Source organism: Conger conger, chromosome 1, assembly GCF_963514075.1.
Source record: "Conger conger chromosome 1, fConCon1.1, whole genome shotgun sequence".
NCBI classification, from domain to species: domain Eukaryota; kingdom Metazoa; phylum Chordata; class Actinopteri; order Anguilliformes; family Congridae; genus Conger; species Conger conger.
The window spans coordinates 68,417,678-68,433,952 of record NC_083760.1 but is presented as its reverse complement, the minus strand read 5'-3'; the positions used below and the strand labels follow the sequence as shown (position 1 = coordinate 68,433,952).

The 16,275-nt window shown below is 40.7% G+C and overlaps 1 protein-coding gene and 1 long non-coding RNA gene across 2 annotated transcripts; one reads left to right on the top strand and one right to left on the bottom strand.

Annotated features, from left to right (window-relative positions):
- Positions 1–481: 481 nt before the first annotated feature.
- LOC133140541 (uncharacterized) lies at positions 482–2,316 on the bottom strand. Its single transcript, XR_009710015.1, has 2 exons — positions 2,276–2,316; positions 482–2,080 (listed from the first exon to the last, which is right to left on the bottom strand). It is a non-coding gene; the product is annotated as an uncharacterized LOC133140541 (long non-coding RNA).
- Positions 2,317–5,316: 3,000 nt separating this feature from the next.
- Positions 5,317–15,900, top strand: sp4 (sp4 transcription factor). Its single transcript, XM_061260545.1, has 6 exons — positions 5,317–5,412; positions 5,741–5,826; positions 6,375–7,926; positions 9,070–9,289; positions 11,944–12,143; positions 13,465–15,900. The coding sequence occupies exons 1-6, from the start codon at positions 5,406–5,408 to the stop codon at positions 13,710–13,712; spliced, it is 2,313 nt and encodes a 770-aa protein (XP_061116529.1). The 5' UTR covers positions 5,317–5,405; the 3' UTR covers positions 13,713–15,900.
- Positions 15,901–16,275: the final 375 nt, after the last annotated feature.

The following is a 16,275-nucleotide window of genomic DNA, read 5'->3' as shown; positions in this document are numbered from 1 at the left end:
AGAATGAGTAGTTTAATTTCTCAAAATGTCATGTGATACATTCTTTATCGCTGCAGCCAGCTGGTTGTCTCAGATGTTCAAGAAGCAAATTTAGAATTCCCATCAATGTATATGGTAAATGGTTGGGATTTATATTGCACCTTTATCCAAAGCGCTGTAAAATTAATGCTTCTCATTCACCCATTCATACACACACTCACACACCAACGGCGATTGGCTGCCATGCAAGGCACCAACCATCTATATACAGTCCCTTGCAAAAGTATTGGAACTGCAAGGCCAATTCCATCATGTTTGCAGTACTCTGAATACATTTGGGGTTGAGATAAAAAGATGAACGCAAGACAAGAGTTGAGAATTTCATATTTTATTTCCTGGTATTTACACCTAGATGTGTTAGACTACTGATAACATAGCACCTTTGGTATCTGACCACCTAATCTTTAGGTGAGCAAAAGTATTGGAACAGAGAGTATTTAAGTAAATGAAAGTAAATAATGAAAGTTTAATAGCATATCCCTTTCTTGCAATAAATACATCAAGCCTGCGACCCATTGACATCACCAAACTGTTGCATTCTTCTTTTGTGATGCTTTTCCAGGCTTATACTGCAGCCTCTTTCAGTTGTTTGTTTGGGGGTTTTTCCCTCAAATCTCCTCTTCAGGAGGTGAAATGCATGCTCAATTGGGTTAAGGTCTGGTGATTGACTTGGGCAGTCCAAAACCTTCCAATTTTTTCTCCCTAATTAAGTTCTTTGTTGTGTTAGCAGTGTGCTTTGGGTCATTGTCTTGCTGCATGACGAAGTTCCTCCAAATTAGTTTGAACGTATTTCTCCGTAAGTTCTCCGGCAGACAGAATGTTTTTGTAAACTTCTGAATTCATCATGCTGCTACCATCGTGAGTTGGCAGACAGAATGTTTTTGTAAACTTCTGAATTCATCCTGCTGCTACCAACATCAATAAAGATTAATGAGCCCACTCCAGAAGCAGCCATGCAAGCCCAAGCCATAACACGTCCTCCACTGTGCTTCACAGATGAGCTTGAATGTTTTAGATCAAGAGCAGATCTCTTCTTTCTCCACTTTCTTTGGCCTTTCCATCACTTTGGTAGTGGTTAATCTTGGTCTCATCTGTCCATAAAACTTTGTACCAGAACGTTTGTGGCTCATCTCTGTACTTCTTTGCCAATTGTAATTTTCCCTTCTGACTTACAACTGTCCTGCCCTGTGGAGCTGCACAGCTCTCACAATGTTTCTGCCATTAACTGCTGTTGTTTTCTTTGGTCGACCTGTTTGATGTCTGTTGGTCAGTATGCCAGCGGTTTCTTTCTTTTTCAGGACATTCCAAGTTGTTGTACAAGCTATCCCCAATGCTTGACTAGACTCTTTTCTAAGTTTTAAAATGGCTTGCTTTTCTCCCAAAGACAGGTATCTGGTCTTCATACTGGTTTATCTTTTCTAACACAGTATTACTTTGAATGTCAGAGCAGTCAGCTGTAACCCCCCTCCCCTCACCTGGCTGCTGGCCACAGTCTGCAATGGCACTGTCTGGATTCTATAGCAGAGGAGACCATCCATGCACTGGAGCAGGATGAGCCACCTAGCAGCCCTTACAATATATGTTATTGTCTGGGCTATACCACAATGCAACTCATTTATTTGTAGAGAGTGAAGATATGCATGTGTCCCATTTTGTAATAATCTGGCATTTAGTATATGTATTATACAGTGCAGTATTTGGAAAGTGGTAAAATTTCTATTTTTCTGTGCTCTCCAGATATGAAATTATTTGAACAATGCATATGAGGTTAAAATGAAGACGGTAACTTTTCATTTGATGATATTTACATCCATATCGGGTGATCCGCATAAGAATTACATCCCTTTTTATACAGTTCCCAAATTTTACAAGACCAAAAGTAATTGTACAGTTGGGTTCTCAGCCGTTCTTTCTGATTAGGCAGGTGTATTATTTGCTCTCTTGGTGCAGGTATTGATTGCCTTTGAGGTCTGTTATTGGCTTGGTTGTCAACATGTGGGCCAGAGTTGTGCCAATGATAATGAAATCAGAAGTTTTGAGGCTGAAAAATAAGAATAAATCAGTCAGAGGCCAAATAATAGGCTTACAAAAATAAACTGTTTGGAACATCATTAAGAAGCATTAGTGAGCTTAGCAATTACAAAGGGGTTGGTAGACTAAGGAAAACCTGTAAAACTGATTCATTAATAACTCTCACCATAATGAATAAAACCCCCCAAACACCCATCAGACAGACCTGTCCGCAGAAGACTTCACAAGCAGATCAACAGAGGGTACACTGCAAGCAAACCAGTTATTAGCTACAAAAAAGGATGACCAGATTCCAGTTTGTCAAGTAACCTAAAAGAGCCTGTACAGTTCTAGAAAAAGGTCTTGTGGACAGATTAGACCAATATTGACTTGTATCAGTGTGATGGCAAGAGCAAAGTGTAGCGGTTAAAAGGAACTGCCAAAGAATCAAAGTATCTGTGAAATGTGGTGCTATAGTTTGGGCAGGTATAGCTATCACAGGTGCTGGATCACTTACCTTCATTGATTTAGCTGCTGATACTGCTGATGGCAGCAACATAATTAATTCTGAAGACTACAGAAACATCTTATCTGCTCAAGTTCACTCAAATGCCTCCAAACTCATTGGACTCATGGTCCTTCATCCCACAGCAAGGAAATTATCCCAAACATACACCAGTGCACTATTTCTTCATAATGATGTTCATGCTTCTCTGCCTCATAATGGCTTTCTTGACTTTCATTGGCACAACCCTGGTCCTCATGTTGACAAAGGCCAATAGCACACTCCAAATGCAATCAAAAGCCTAGAATCAAGACTATGGCTTTCTTATACCTGCACTAAGGAAGCGATTGAATACACCTGACTAAATCAGAAACACATGAGCAGCCAACTGTCCAAATACTTTTGGTTCCCTAAAATGGGAGGACAATGTATATAAAAGGATTTAATTCCTACATGTATAAAGCTGACAGTCTGCACTTTAACCCAATATTGTTTCATATCAAATCCAATGTGCGGGACCCAAAATAATAGAAATTGTCTACTGTGCAAATACTTACAGACTGCACGATATCTGTTGGTGGCAATGAAGACCCCAGTGAAGGTTGGGTCAGTCTGTTATGTTGACTGTATTATTCAGGGTATTGAGTCAGAGGCAAATCGACAACCCATGTCATTTGCAATTGCAGAATTAAAATAAAACATAGACACCTTAAATAGACAAAACAAATTGTATCTTCATACTGTAGATCTTTTTTCTGTTTATTTTAAATATATACACCAAAATATTTATCTGATTATTAAACTGACTCACTCAATAAAATAACATTGAGTTGTTTCCGTTTTATATTACATCCTCTAGCTTCAGCTATCATACTACAGAAAGCAGCATGACTTGTGATCTTATTTATATGCATTAAAGTGTAAGTTGCCATGGCAAATGGTTTTATGTTGTTCTAATGTATAATTATAAGGCTTTCAACTCTGTACATGCTAGTATAATGCAGATAAATTGCTATTGTGGCAATTGAGCATCCTTTTGAGGCAAACACAAAGCTTTACTTAAAAAAGAACTATATTAATTTAATAAATGCAGCATTTTACAAATAATGAAAACCCAATGGGGTACATTTTGGATGATGGGGTTAACCCCCCCCAAAAAATTTTTTTTTACAAATTCCATCATCAAAATTCCAATAGCCTCTATCCAAAGAGCTGTACAACTGATGCTTCTCATTCACCCATTCATACTCACACACACACCAACTGCATTTGGCTGCCATGCAAGGCACCAACCAACTCATCTGGAGCAATTGTGGATTAGGTGTCTTGCTCAGGGACACTTCCACATCCAGGGTGGGGGATCGAACCCCCAAACCTCTGACCGCCAGATGACTGCTCTTACCTCCTGAGCCAGGTGGTAAAGGTGTACAGTTTTGCAATTATCCCTGTGGGGGAGGGCAGATGTCATTAAGATAAAATATATTCTAGGTAGGATGTATCATGTCAGCTTTAATGCTCCAATTTCCTCAACAATGGTTTAAGGAAATACATAAATTTGCATGTTTACATATGGGAATATTGGAAAGTCTGGGTCTCCCAGATGTAAAAAAGAAAAAAATACAGAAATTCCTAATGAATTATTATTGGAGAAGGAAGAGGAAGAAGAGTAGGAAGAAGAGGAAGAAATCAGAAGTAATGCTTGATAGGAATAGCCTCTGGACGCCCTGACCCCCGCCCAATGAATCCCATGATTCTTTGCGAACTGTCATAAGGATTCCTATTTTAGATGGGCTGTACTTTTCATGGAAAATAGTTTTTTGATTAGATATTAACATTACAGAATCGAGAATGTCGCCTAAAATATGTCAGCAAGAAATACCTCCGTAAAAACCAGGAGCTCTGTAAGAGTAGGTAACTCCCTAGGTAACTCGGTCGAATAGTAGCGGTCTCGGGATAACTGACAACAACGCAACTCAGCGGCAGAGATTTTCTACTCAGCAGTCACCATTCAAGTGACACTTACAAGAAAAAGGCACCCCGCCCTCTTATTTCCTTTTGCCCAACCCCCACAAACTAGAAATTCCGCCCTTCACGCTCCATCTCAACCAAGCTTGATTATCACGTACCACATTTTTTGCTGCATCATGGGAACAGTAGTCCTTGTCATCAGGGCACATTGAACGAAAGAGTCCTAACCAAATACAATTCCCATATAGACGTTCGCACATGTAACCAATCTAAATATAGGGGAGGGACGTCTGCTATCTGAAATTGTAGAAAAATGCTTTGTTTTGGCTGTGTGGGTACATCAAATATATGACATCTGGGCGTATGTAGTCGCTACAATTGTGCACATTACTCGCTACTACATAGACATAAAATAGCCACAATAAAAGGCAGTTATGCATATACATAGCCTAAAGCTTCAAATGGGTGTTGCCGCTCGAGTGTAGCTAGTCATATGGGGTAGGTGGGTCTTCACATGGATACAGTAATTGAAACTTACTGTTGGATATATATTTGATCGATATAAACTGGTTTAATTACAAAAAACGGAAGCGTAAAAGAAGTGTCTCCAGAGTGGAAAGTGTCGCGGTCGGATACGTTTTGCCCTACATTATTTTGGGGTTGGCTCGTGAGCTGCATTTGGCACCGCCCTTCCTGGCAGGAGGGACCTTAGGCAGAGAGAGGAATCTGATTATAGCGGCCGGAGGAGCTACGCCACAGCCCAGCAGCAGCCATTCGCGGAAAAATAGGCCGTCCTTCTGTGAGCTTCAGACTGCCTCTGATTCCACATCGTCCGGCCTTTTTTCGTGAACTAGCTACTCCTCTCTGTTTTTATTAATGCGAGATGAGTGGTACGTTAGCCTCCTCCCATCCGTCTCCACCCCTCCCTCTCTGCATTCCCCTAATTTAAGAAGTATTTTTATTTAGCTCGCTCAGAAATACTTTTTACAATTATTATTAAAATGACATGCTTGTGTTTGTGGTGTCAGGAAGATGCAACATATTGGGGGTGTTAGCGTACTTAATATACATGGGGCTATTTGTTATGTATTCAGCTTGCTAGTGTGAAATTATTGTTAGATAGGCAGTTATCCATATTAAGTTAACATTTGTATTCTCCTACAGTGACACGAAGATAATGCATCCGTTATTTTACACAAAACATTGCATTTTTTGCAGATCAAAAGAAGGAAGCGATGGCGACAGAGGGAGGAAAAGCATCTGGTGGTGATTATGGTAATAAAGGCAAAACTTCTGGATCACAGGTAGCTAACACCGTTATTATTGTTACCATTGTTAGAACTCGCTATCAGTTCTTACACTGTGGATACAATTATGAGCACTTCCTGCTTTCATCTCCGGTACAAATGATGGGGGTATCAAGACATGGTTTAAGATTGTATCGTGCATGTGGTCGTTAGTCTGTAGATACAGTATTTGTCGAGAATAAGCTTACGATGGAATTCTGTAACACGTTTTGCGAACAATAGAAATTGTACAGTGTGCATACTGGCGTGCTATTAAAAAAAGCTCCTTTGTTTTAATGATTTTTGCATACATTAAACAAGCTATATCCAAAGCTAACTATCGCTATCGTTTACATTTAGGAGTACGGTCTGTGTGGGTGTTAACATTGATATAGCTTTTCCACCGACCATAAAGCACGACATAAATGTTATCACAAATTACCAAACAGAGCACCATTGGAATATGTGAAGCGAAAGATATATATCGTCTCTGAGAAATGCTATTCACACCCACTCTCATACCGTAAAACCCGCCCACATTGGTTGTCCGTTTTGTCTGTGGATAGGATGCGCAGCCATCTCCCCTGGCCCTGCTCGCAGCCACATGTAGCAAAATAGGTGGAACTCCAGGCGAGAGTCCGGCTGGCGGACAACAACAGATCATCCTCGACCACAGCCAGGGGCTCCTGCAGCTACAGACCCAACCGCAGCAGCTTGAGCTGGTCACGACGCAGCTGGCCGGGAATGGATGGCAGATAGTTTCTGCATCGCCCAACTCATCTAAAGACAATACCGCACAAACTGGAGTTACAGTTGCGACCGGCACCACAACCAACACACATGACAGCACCTCGACGAGGAAACTTAAAGCCCTCGGTTTAAGCAATGCGCCCGCCGGACAACAACAGCTTCAAGTCATTCAGCTGCAGAACATGCCAAATGCGACGGGCAGCATTCAGTATCAGGTTATACCTCAAATTCAGACTGTGGACGGCCAGCAAATTCAGATTAGTCCAAACCCAGCTGCTCTCAACGTACAATCGGATCAGATTCAACTTATTCCTGCCGGAAATAATCAGGCAATCCTCGCAACCCCGAACAGGGCTAGTTCGGCAAACATTGTCACCCAGAATGTGGCGAACCAGGCGATCCCTCTTCAAATTAGACCGGGGATGTCCTTCCCTGTGCAGCTACAGACAATCTCGGGCGCTCAGACTCAAGTGGTGACCACGTTGCCCATTAACATAGGCGGAGTTACGCTGGCTTTGCCTGTGATCAACAACGTGGCCGCGGGAGGAGGGTCAGTTCAGCTGGTCCAGCCCACTGACGGCGGAGTTTCCAACGGCAACCAGCTCGTGTCCACGCCCATCTGCACTGCTGGCAGCACTGTGGCGGAATCCCCGGTCACTTCCACCTGTGCCGCGACCACTGTCAGCGATTCACTGGTAGTGACCTCGCATGAAGGCGGGCAGTTCAGCACCGCCCCCTCCACTTCTGACGGCGCAGCAGAGGGTGAATCGCAGAGCGTCCTTTCGTCGGATTCCGAATCTCAAAGTTCCAACCAAGTTCAGACGAACGGAGTGCAGTCTGTGCAGGAGCACCAGGGTCAGATCCAGCACGTGCAGATCGTGGGGCAGCCGGTTCTGCAGCAGATCCAGATTCACCCGGCCCAGCAGCAGCTCCTCCAGGGGCTTCCGCAGCAGGCAATACAGCTCCAGCCAGGACAGACCGTTCAGGCGCTACAGCAACAGCCCCTGCAGAACGTGCAGCTACAGGCGGTACAAAGCCCGACGCAAGTTTTCATCCGCGCGCCCACGCTTACTCCTTCGGGGCAGATCAGCTGGCAGACAGTGCAAGTGCAAAACTTTCAAGGCCTTCCGAACGTGCAGGTTCAAAATGCTGGAGTGCCGCAGCAGCTCACCTTGACTCCTGTAACCTCAAACGCCAGCGGCGGTACCTTCGCCCAAATCGCCCCTATTACGCTGGGCGGGACACCCATCACGCTCAACGCTGCACAGCTCACCTCGATGCCAAACATTCAGACTGTCAACATAGCGAACCTCGGTGCTGCAGGGGTTCAAGTTCAGGGAGTCCCTGTGACTATCACGGGGGTACATGGTGAGTTATTCATTGACCTCATATGAACTCCGTGACATTTTATAATGTTTTTCCTTTTTAATTCAAGGTTTGATAATATGCTTGGGGGGTGTATATGCAGTAAAGTGCTGCATGTGTGTAAGGAAGGAGAGAGATAGGCCTTTAGTATTATATAGGGACTTTGCTTGTGTAGCAGTAAAATGTCAGTTTTTAGTTGTACATTGTCTGTACTGCTCTGCATATAATTGCCATAAATCTGACTGAATGTGGCTTGTTTAATTGGAAAGTATGCTTACCGGGGAATTATTCGGCTTAAAATATCAATGTCAACTATTAGCCTAGTTGTCTTGCACTCTAGTTAAGCTTAAACTACATGCATCTCATATAGATTCATTATCATCATTGATTGCTTCAATTATTCTATTGATTAGGTCCTTTGAAAAGTACAGATTCAGAATAAATGTAAGGAATATGTTTTTTTATCGCATACACAGTTGTGTAGTGAATCTTTCTGTTACCTACCTTTTAATGTAGATTTCAAACATGTAAATGGTCTGATTTCTGTTATATTTAGAAAGCATGAGGTGAGCTGCTTACATTGTGATGACAGAATCACAGGTTTTCTGGCATAAAGTTGGCTTTGTGTGACAGCCTTCACAATAATATTACAAAAAATATTTATTCTAAACATGTAAATAACCACTTAAAATATCTCATCAAAGATAATATCCACAGTCCTTTTGGTACTTTGAATACTATGCTCTTCTGAATGAGGTAAGTAGACTGTCACACATTCTGTGTTGTGAAGCACTATTTTCTGCAGTGAATGGAGGTAGAGAATAAATCTAACTCTTTACCTGTCCGATTTCCCCTATTCAACTACAGACAACTACAGAAACTCCCGATAGCTCTTGAATCTTGTTACTGCAGTCCCGAAAGCAGAATTATATTTATGTTGCCTTCACTCAATGTAAATGTGTAGATGTAAATACGGTGGCAGATTATGCATATTTAGCCAATAACTGAGGCACTGCACAAAAATATAATAAAGTTAATTTCACAACGAAAGTAATCATTGAGACAGAGTCCCATGTATCATAAACCTTAATTTGCGGATACTTTCATCAAGTTTATTTCCCATGTCAATGGCCCCTCTCACCCCAGGCCAGCAGCAGAGCCAGGATGCAGTTAAGATGCAGCCCACACCAGTGACCGTTGCCATGGGCAGCATTGCAAACGCAGCCTTGAGTGCCGTGAGTCCGGACCAGATCACCCAGGTCCAGATACAGCAGAACCAAACCATCTCGGATCAGGAAGGACAGCCCAGCAAGAGGCTCCGCAGGGTGGCCTGCTCGTGCCCAAACTGCCGCGATGGAGAGGGGAGGCAAGTGCACCCACCTCTAACACTGAGGAGTCACATTATCAGATAGCATGAAGAACCGCATGTACCAATGTAGATTGTGTTGTGTGAGACACAATCATGCAAAATATTTCCTCTATCTACCATTTTAGACATGTGTTATATGTGTAAGGGTGACGGGAGTTGGCAGTAGTTATGATTAAATAAAATAAATGGTGCCCCATTCAACATGTTAAGGCACTATTATAGGGTGGATGAATTCTGTGGTCTGGTACTGAATCTGGCCCATACCAGTGGCTACATAGGGTGGCCCTATCTGGAAGAGATGGGTCTAATGGCTAAATATGGTAATCAGCAACCCCCTGAAACTATGTTTTGGCACCTACAGGCTGCCTGTTCACATTGTACTGAAGTGTCGTCTGACTTAGTGTCTGTTTAGCTGGTGGATCAGTGACTTGGCATTGCATGTTTTAGAGGAGCATGCATTCTTGCATGATGTGTCCTCAATTGGCATTGAGGGGGTTGCAATAATGTGCACATACACACACAAACTGACCATATCCAAATTGGTGTAAAGTAAGGATAAAAGAGCCCAATAAAATAGATCTACTGTTCAGTGAATATTGTTGAGAGTAACTGTTTGATTAAGCAGTCTAAAGTAAATACAGAGGGTCTGTTGCTTCAGAGTACTGCAGTTTAAAGGACTTTTAAATTAGTGCACAAAGCCTTATGAAAACATGGAAATGCCTGTATTGATTATAGTTTCATTTTAGAAGTGGTTGCCCAGCAACAAGGTTACCTGTGAAAAATAAGGTAGCCAGTATTGCACTGGCTTACTTTAATATCACCGTGAGATTTTTAGCTCATGGTCAGAAATGTAAAGCTGGCAGCTCATAGTTATTTGAGGACAGACAAGCATTTTGCCACCAAATGACTTGTACTGTATATTCAGGGGCATCAGTTCATGACTGAAACAGCAGAGAACCAGTTATTTTTTTTCTCATGCAGATGAGTTAGTATTATGTAATATTAATATATATGTACAGTCCCCTCCAAAAGTATTGGAACGGCAAAGCCAATTGCTTTTTTTTTTGCAATACACTGAATACATTTGGTTCTGAGATAAAAAGATTAACACAAGACAAGAGTTGAGAATTTCATATTTTATTTCCTGGTATTTACACCTAGATGTGTTAAACTACTGATAACATAGCACCTTTGGTATCAGACCACCCAATTTGTAGGTGAGCAAAAGTATTGCAACAGAATTGAATGAAAGTAAATTACACTTCATATTTGGTAGCATATCCCTTGCTTGCAATTACTACATCAAGCCTGTGACCCATTCAAATAACCAACTGTCGCATTCTTCTTTTGTGATGCTTTTCCAGGCTTTTACAGCAGCCTATTTCAGTTGTTTTTTTGTTTCAGGAGGTTTTTCCCTTAAATCTCCTCTTCAGGAGGTGAAATGCATGCTCAATTGGGTTAAGGTCTGGTGATTGACTTGGGCAGTCTAAAACCTTCCACCTTTTCTACCTAATTAAGTCTTTTGTTGTGTTGGCAATGTGTTTTGGGTCATTGTCTTTCTGCGTGATGAAGTTCCTCCCAATTAGTTCTCTGTAAGTTGGCACCTTAAATCCTGACCAGTGGAGATTGTTTGTGACATTAAGTGCATAATTTTAACCAGGTGTGCTGGTATCGCTGCGGACCGTCCACTAGACGCGGTAAAGTTTGATTTGTAATTGCCATTTTGAACAGCAGAGGTTAGGGCTTGAGCTAGCTTGTTTGTATTGCTGTGTTAATCACTTATACTGGTTGCATACCTGTCAAGTGATTGAACGTTTGTTTCAAATAGCTGTGGAATTTGTCAGTAGATTAGCTTTAATTTGATATTGCTTGTGAGCAATTGTAGGCGATTTAAATAGACGTGTCAGAGCGACGCTAGCGTATATTAGACTCGTGAAAGTTGTCCTAGTTATTAAGTGGATAATTTTAACCAGGTGTGCTGGTATCGCTGCGGACCGTCCACTAGACGCGGTAAAGTTTGATTTGTAATTGCCATTTTGAATGCAAATGCAGTCTGCACAGGCAAAACCCAAGGCTAAAACCAAGAGTAGCGATTGAGAACTATTTATTGTTTAACTAATCAATCTAACAGGACACATCTGGGCAACAAGACACCCTCGTTAGTCACATGTTCCTATACTTTTGCTCACCTAAACATTTGGTGGTCTGATACAAAAGGTGATATGTTCTAAGCTCTTTGGTGCCACTAGTGTTTTTGTCAGACATTAGAACATTGTCCCATAACCTGCAACAAAACCGTAAGCTTTTTTCAGTGTTGACCAATTTCGTTCGAAAATCCAAGTGGACTCCCAGTGAGCTTGGTGCACCTTAATGAGCCTTGGTGGCTGGGCCTTTATCTGGGCTTGTTGTGATTGTCTGGCAGGAGACATGCTTAAGGCCATATGAATGCAATGCTATGCAAGTTTGTTGTTTTGTTTCACATATGTTTTCTCTAGAAAAATATTAACATGACAGCACATTTAACAGTCAGTCCAAAATCTATATCTCCTTTTCCTATTCACGTTTGAAGTGGTTAACAGCTGTTGGGAGCTTCTGGCATTGGTGTATGCACGTATGTTTTCTGCTTGTACTTATGAGGTGTTTTCCACCAGGAACAACAGCGAGCCAGGGAAAAAGAAACAGCACATCTGTCATATTGAGGGCTGTGGGAAGGTTTATGGGAAGACATCACACCTGCGGGCACACCTGCGCTGGCATACGGGTGAACGCCCCTTTGTTTGCAACTGGATCTTCTGTGGCAAGAGGTTCACCAGGAGCGATGAGCTGCAACGACATCGCCGGACACATACAGGTGACAAAGACATGGACTGTAAAAAGTCATGTGGTTAAATTTCACATTGTCAAATTGTAATAAATGGCATTTTTATACATTTTGGTTTCACCATGTAGAAATGTTTTATACATAGTCCCCCCCCCATTTCAGGGCACCATAATGATGTGGACACTGCAATGTTATGTAAATAGCAGTAGTCATGTTTAGTATTTTGTTGTACATCCTTTGGATGCCCTGACTTCCTGATGTCTGTGACCTATCAACATGACCAGAGTCTGGATATCTTATTTTCAGTTTTGAATGCATTTTATGAGAACGGTCAATTAGCTATGATTGACAGATCATGCCCCCACTTTCCACACATTGTTGATACACGCTCATCTTGGGAGACAAGCTAACTCAGTATATCAACTATCGATAGCTAAAGCAAGGACGCTGACTCATCCAATAATATTTTTTGCTAGCTAGCTAGCCAAGTTAAGATAACAGAACAACTATAATGTCCTAATGAAAGTAAACTAGCTATTAACGTTATCGATAACATCACATTACGTTATTGGCATTTGGCAGACGCTCTTATCCAGCGACGTACAGTTGATTAGACTAAGCAGGAGACAATCCGACAATCCTCCCCTGGAGAAATGCAGGGTTAAGGGCCTTGCTCAAGGGCCCAACGGCTGTGCGGATCTTATTGTGGCTACACCGGGATTAGAACCACTGACCTTGGTGTTCCAGTCATTTACCTTACCACTACGCTACAGGCCGCATCACCTTATGAAAGAAAACGAGCTAGCTTGCTAAATTAATATGACTAGAAATAGTCTAGTAGTCCTTAAAAAGCGGTGTAATTTAAGTGAACCTAACATGAGTAAAATATTTGCATTCTCTTGCCTGTAGGCCAGCAGTGCAAACTATGGGTCACCAGTTATAGGGGAGGGATGAGGGGAGTGGTTTCCTCAATGCCCTCTTGTTAAAATTGCATGTAAAAAAACTAGAAAGTGTGACCAACCACCATGTTATTCCTTTAAAATCAGACAATGGGCACATGTGGGTTTTTTAATAACAAATGTCAAATTGTGGAGTACAGAGGCAAATAAATAACTGATGGGTCTTTATCCCAAACATTATGGAGGGCACTGTATGTGACATCCCAGAATGATGGAAGGTAAATAAATGTGAAAGCCTCATGGCTGTATGCGTATGTTTCATATCTTTGAGCTGAACAGGGGACTGTACCACCTGTGAGATTCAAGCACACAGCATCCAGAATTATTCAGTGTTGCACAGAGATGATGTTTGCCGTTTCAATGGAAACACTGTGGCTCTTTTCTCCTTACAGGTGAGAAGAGGTTTGAATGTCCAGAATGCTCAAAGAGGTTTATGAGGAGTGACCATCTCTCCAAGCACATTAAGACACACCAGAACAAAAAAGGCGGTGCGGCCCTGGCTATAGTGACCACTGAGGACATGGAGGCCACTGTAAACGAGGTGCTCGGGTCACCCCGGATTGTTACTGTGGCGTCTCTCTCCCAAGATTCCAACCCAGCCACACCTGCCACTTCCACTAACATGGAGGAGGAGTTCTAAAATACCACCCCCTGCCCGCCCCAGGGCATCAATTGACATTTGCACATTATGGTTCCATACCTTTTTTTTAGATACAAACTGGACTGAACAAACAGAAATACCTGCACATCAGAATTGTTATTATGTATTAAGAGTCAAGGGTTATGACATTTACTGTGCTTGAAAAAGAGCTATTTATTTAATCACAAAAAGAGGTTTATTCTTGGTCAAATAAGCACAAAGAGAAGGTTTAAGGATAAAGAATAATGCCACTAGAAACAAAAATTATGGAGTAACAGTAAATCTATTTCTATGCACAGAATGTATTTCTACTTTTGACTTGAGTTAAAAAAATATTTCAGTTTTAATGTCTAAGGGACAAATAGTGCAGTGAATCTGGCCATAGTTCACGTTGAATGGTTCAGGTATAGAAAGGCTGTTGAAACTGTTCTTTATACCTGAAGGACAGATTAAAGTTATATATAAGTACAAAGAGTGAACGCACAGAGGTACACTGATGAGCAAGATTCTACTATTCAGTCCAAGCCATGGACTTTAGTGCGATAAGTATTGATACCCAATACTAATTAAATCTGTGATTGTCCTCTCATCTAAAAGAATGAACATTTATCTAAAGACTCAGGCCTATTTTCAGTTTAACCACAGTGCACTTTGTCATTAACCTCAAGAAGTAACATTGAACAGTTGTTACCTTTTTCATTACTTAAACAGAGTGGTCTGTGAAATGAATTAAAATTAGTGCAAGTATGAAAACGTATGCCCAATATTGTTGGGAAGAGTTGGGGAGAAAGCTCATTGTGGTTCAATTGAATTTATGCTTTTGTCCTTCACATAAATTAGTAGAGTATGCAGCTCTAAAAGAATGCAAAATATATTTCATTGAATCTCTTTTTACTGAGAGATGAATTAATTTCTTCCTATTTATTTAAGGAATTGTTCATGTTTAAAACAACAAGAAGCACATATTTAATTAGATTTACTAACAATACTTACATTTCCAGAATCACTAATGTTTCTATGAGTCGTTTAAAAAAAATAGCTTTCTACTACTTGATACATTTGGAGAAAGTGATACTATTAAGACAATCTTCTTGGAATCATGTTTACATTATTAAATAACTCTTTGTCTTAAGGAGCTAATTAATATATATATATGTTTATGTCTATAGATACATATGAAAATATGAATACATGCATACACACATGTGTACATTTTATTTACATTCATGTTGAGCTACTCCATGACTCGGTGTATACTACAATGCCTTAATATATACTGCAGAAACAGGTTCAATCATGGCTCCCTAACTTGCAGAAGGGGCCTTCCTATAGCTAATTGTTGTGAAGTAGCTTTCCAAGTCCGCTACTGTGTCTTCTATGAGATGTTGTATAGTGCCCAATTCTTAAAGAAACTGCAGCTAAACCACATCCTATGATGCCCAAGGACACAGGAGAATAATGTACTGTACATTGGAGTAAACTTTTTAAAACATTTCTTTTTCCTTCCATTCCATTTTCCTGTTGCAATACCAATGCCACTTGTCTTGCTTTGTTGTAGAGCAGTTCATTTAGTAATTTTGATGTTATGAAATATTGTCCTAGTGTTGTTCTAGGTGTTGGGTATCTTTTTGAGTTTTGTTTATATTCTAGCAGCAGTAAATACCTGTATAGCTCATTTATTTATTTCTTATTTTAAGGATTCCCTTTGCAAATTGAAGAAGCTATAGTGTATAGTAAGCTATGAATTCAGGAGATCATGTGCAGCATGTTTTCTTTCTGCTTATCGTAATGATTTTTCCATATTTTACACATTGTGATCTTTTTATATGTGTAATCATAGCATCTCAATTTGTCAAATTTTTTCCAGTACCAATGTTGATGATGTTTAAAGTAAGAATAATTGATACCAAACAATTTAAAAGATTTTGGGTAACATTTTGTGTGACAAATGATTTTGTTTAATATTTTCTAGTGGCATCTCATTTGTAAATCTTTTTTATAAAACATTTATTTGTGTCGCCATGATGTTTAATAATGTATTTTTGCCAGCCATGCCTCAAAGGCTGCAGTCTATTGACATTTTTAAACCAATAAATTTGTACAAATGTGTTTTGTGAATAAAAAAATAAATAAAAAGGTTGTCTGCATAACAAAGTGACAAGGTGAATAAATATGTAATTCTCTTGTATTTGCCTGTTTTGTTGGTTTGTTTGTTGCAACTGAATTATTCGTGTGCCTGATACATTATGGGTAGCGTGTGTACAGTTTTAAAAAATATACAGCCATATCACGCCTGGAATTCGAACACGTCACCTTAATACAATTACATTTGGGACTGATGACTAATCACTTATGGATATCTTGCGCGCTCTAAAATAGCGTGTGGAATATATTAATGGCGAGGCCAGATAACTGGACGTTTCTTTTCAATCTGTCTGATCTGCCATGTGATGGAAATTATCTGTCAAAACTGTAAAAAAAGCATTTTCTGGGAACCATTTAGGTGACTACAGGGTGCGCACTTCTCTGGGCATGATGAGATAAAGCCGAATAGTTACACTCG

Excerpts from the sequence above, each read along its gene's own strand:
- sp4 (XM_061260545.1), top strand. Across the intron at positions 5,827-6,374 it reads GCAAAACTTCTGGATCACAG|GATGCGCAGCCATCTCCCCT; the intron begins GTAGCTAACACC and ends GTCTGTGGATAG. Across the intron at positions 7,927-9,069 it reads GACTATCACGGGGGTACATG|GCCAGCAGCAGAGCCAGGAT; the intron begins GTGAGTTATTCA and ends CTCTCACCCCAG.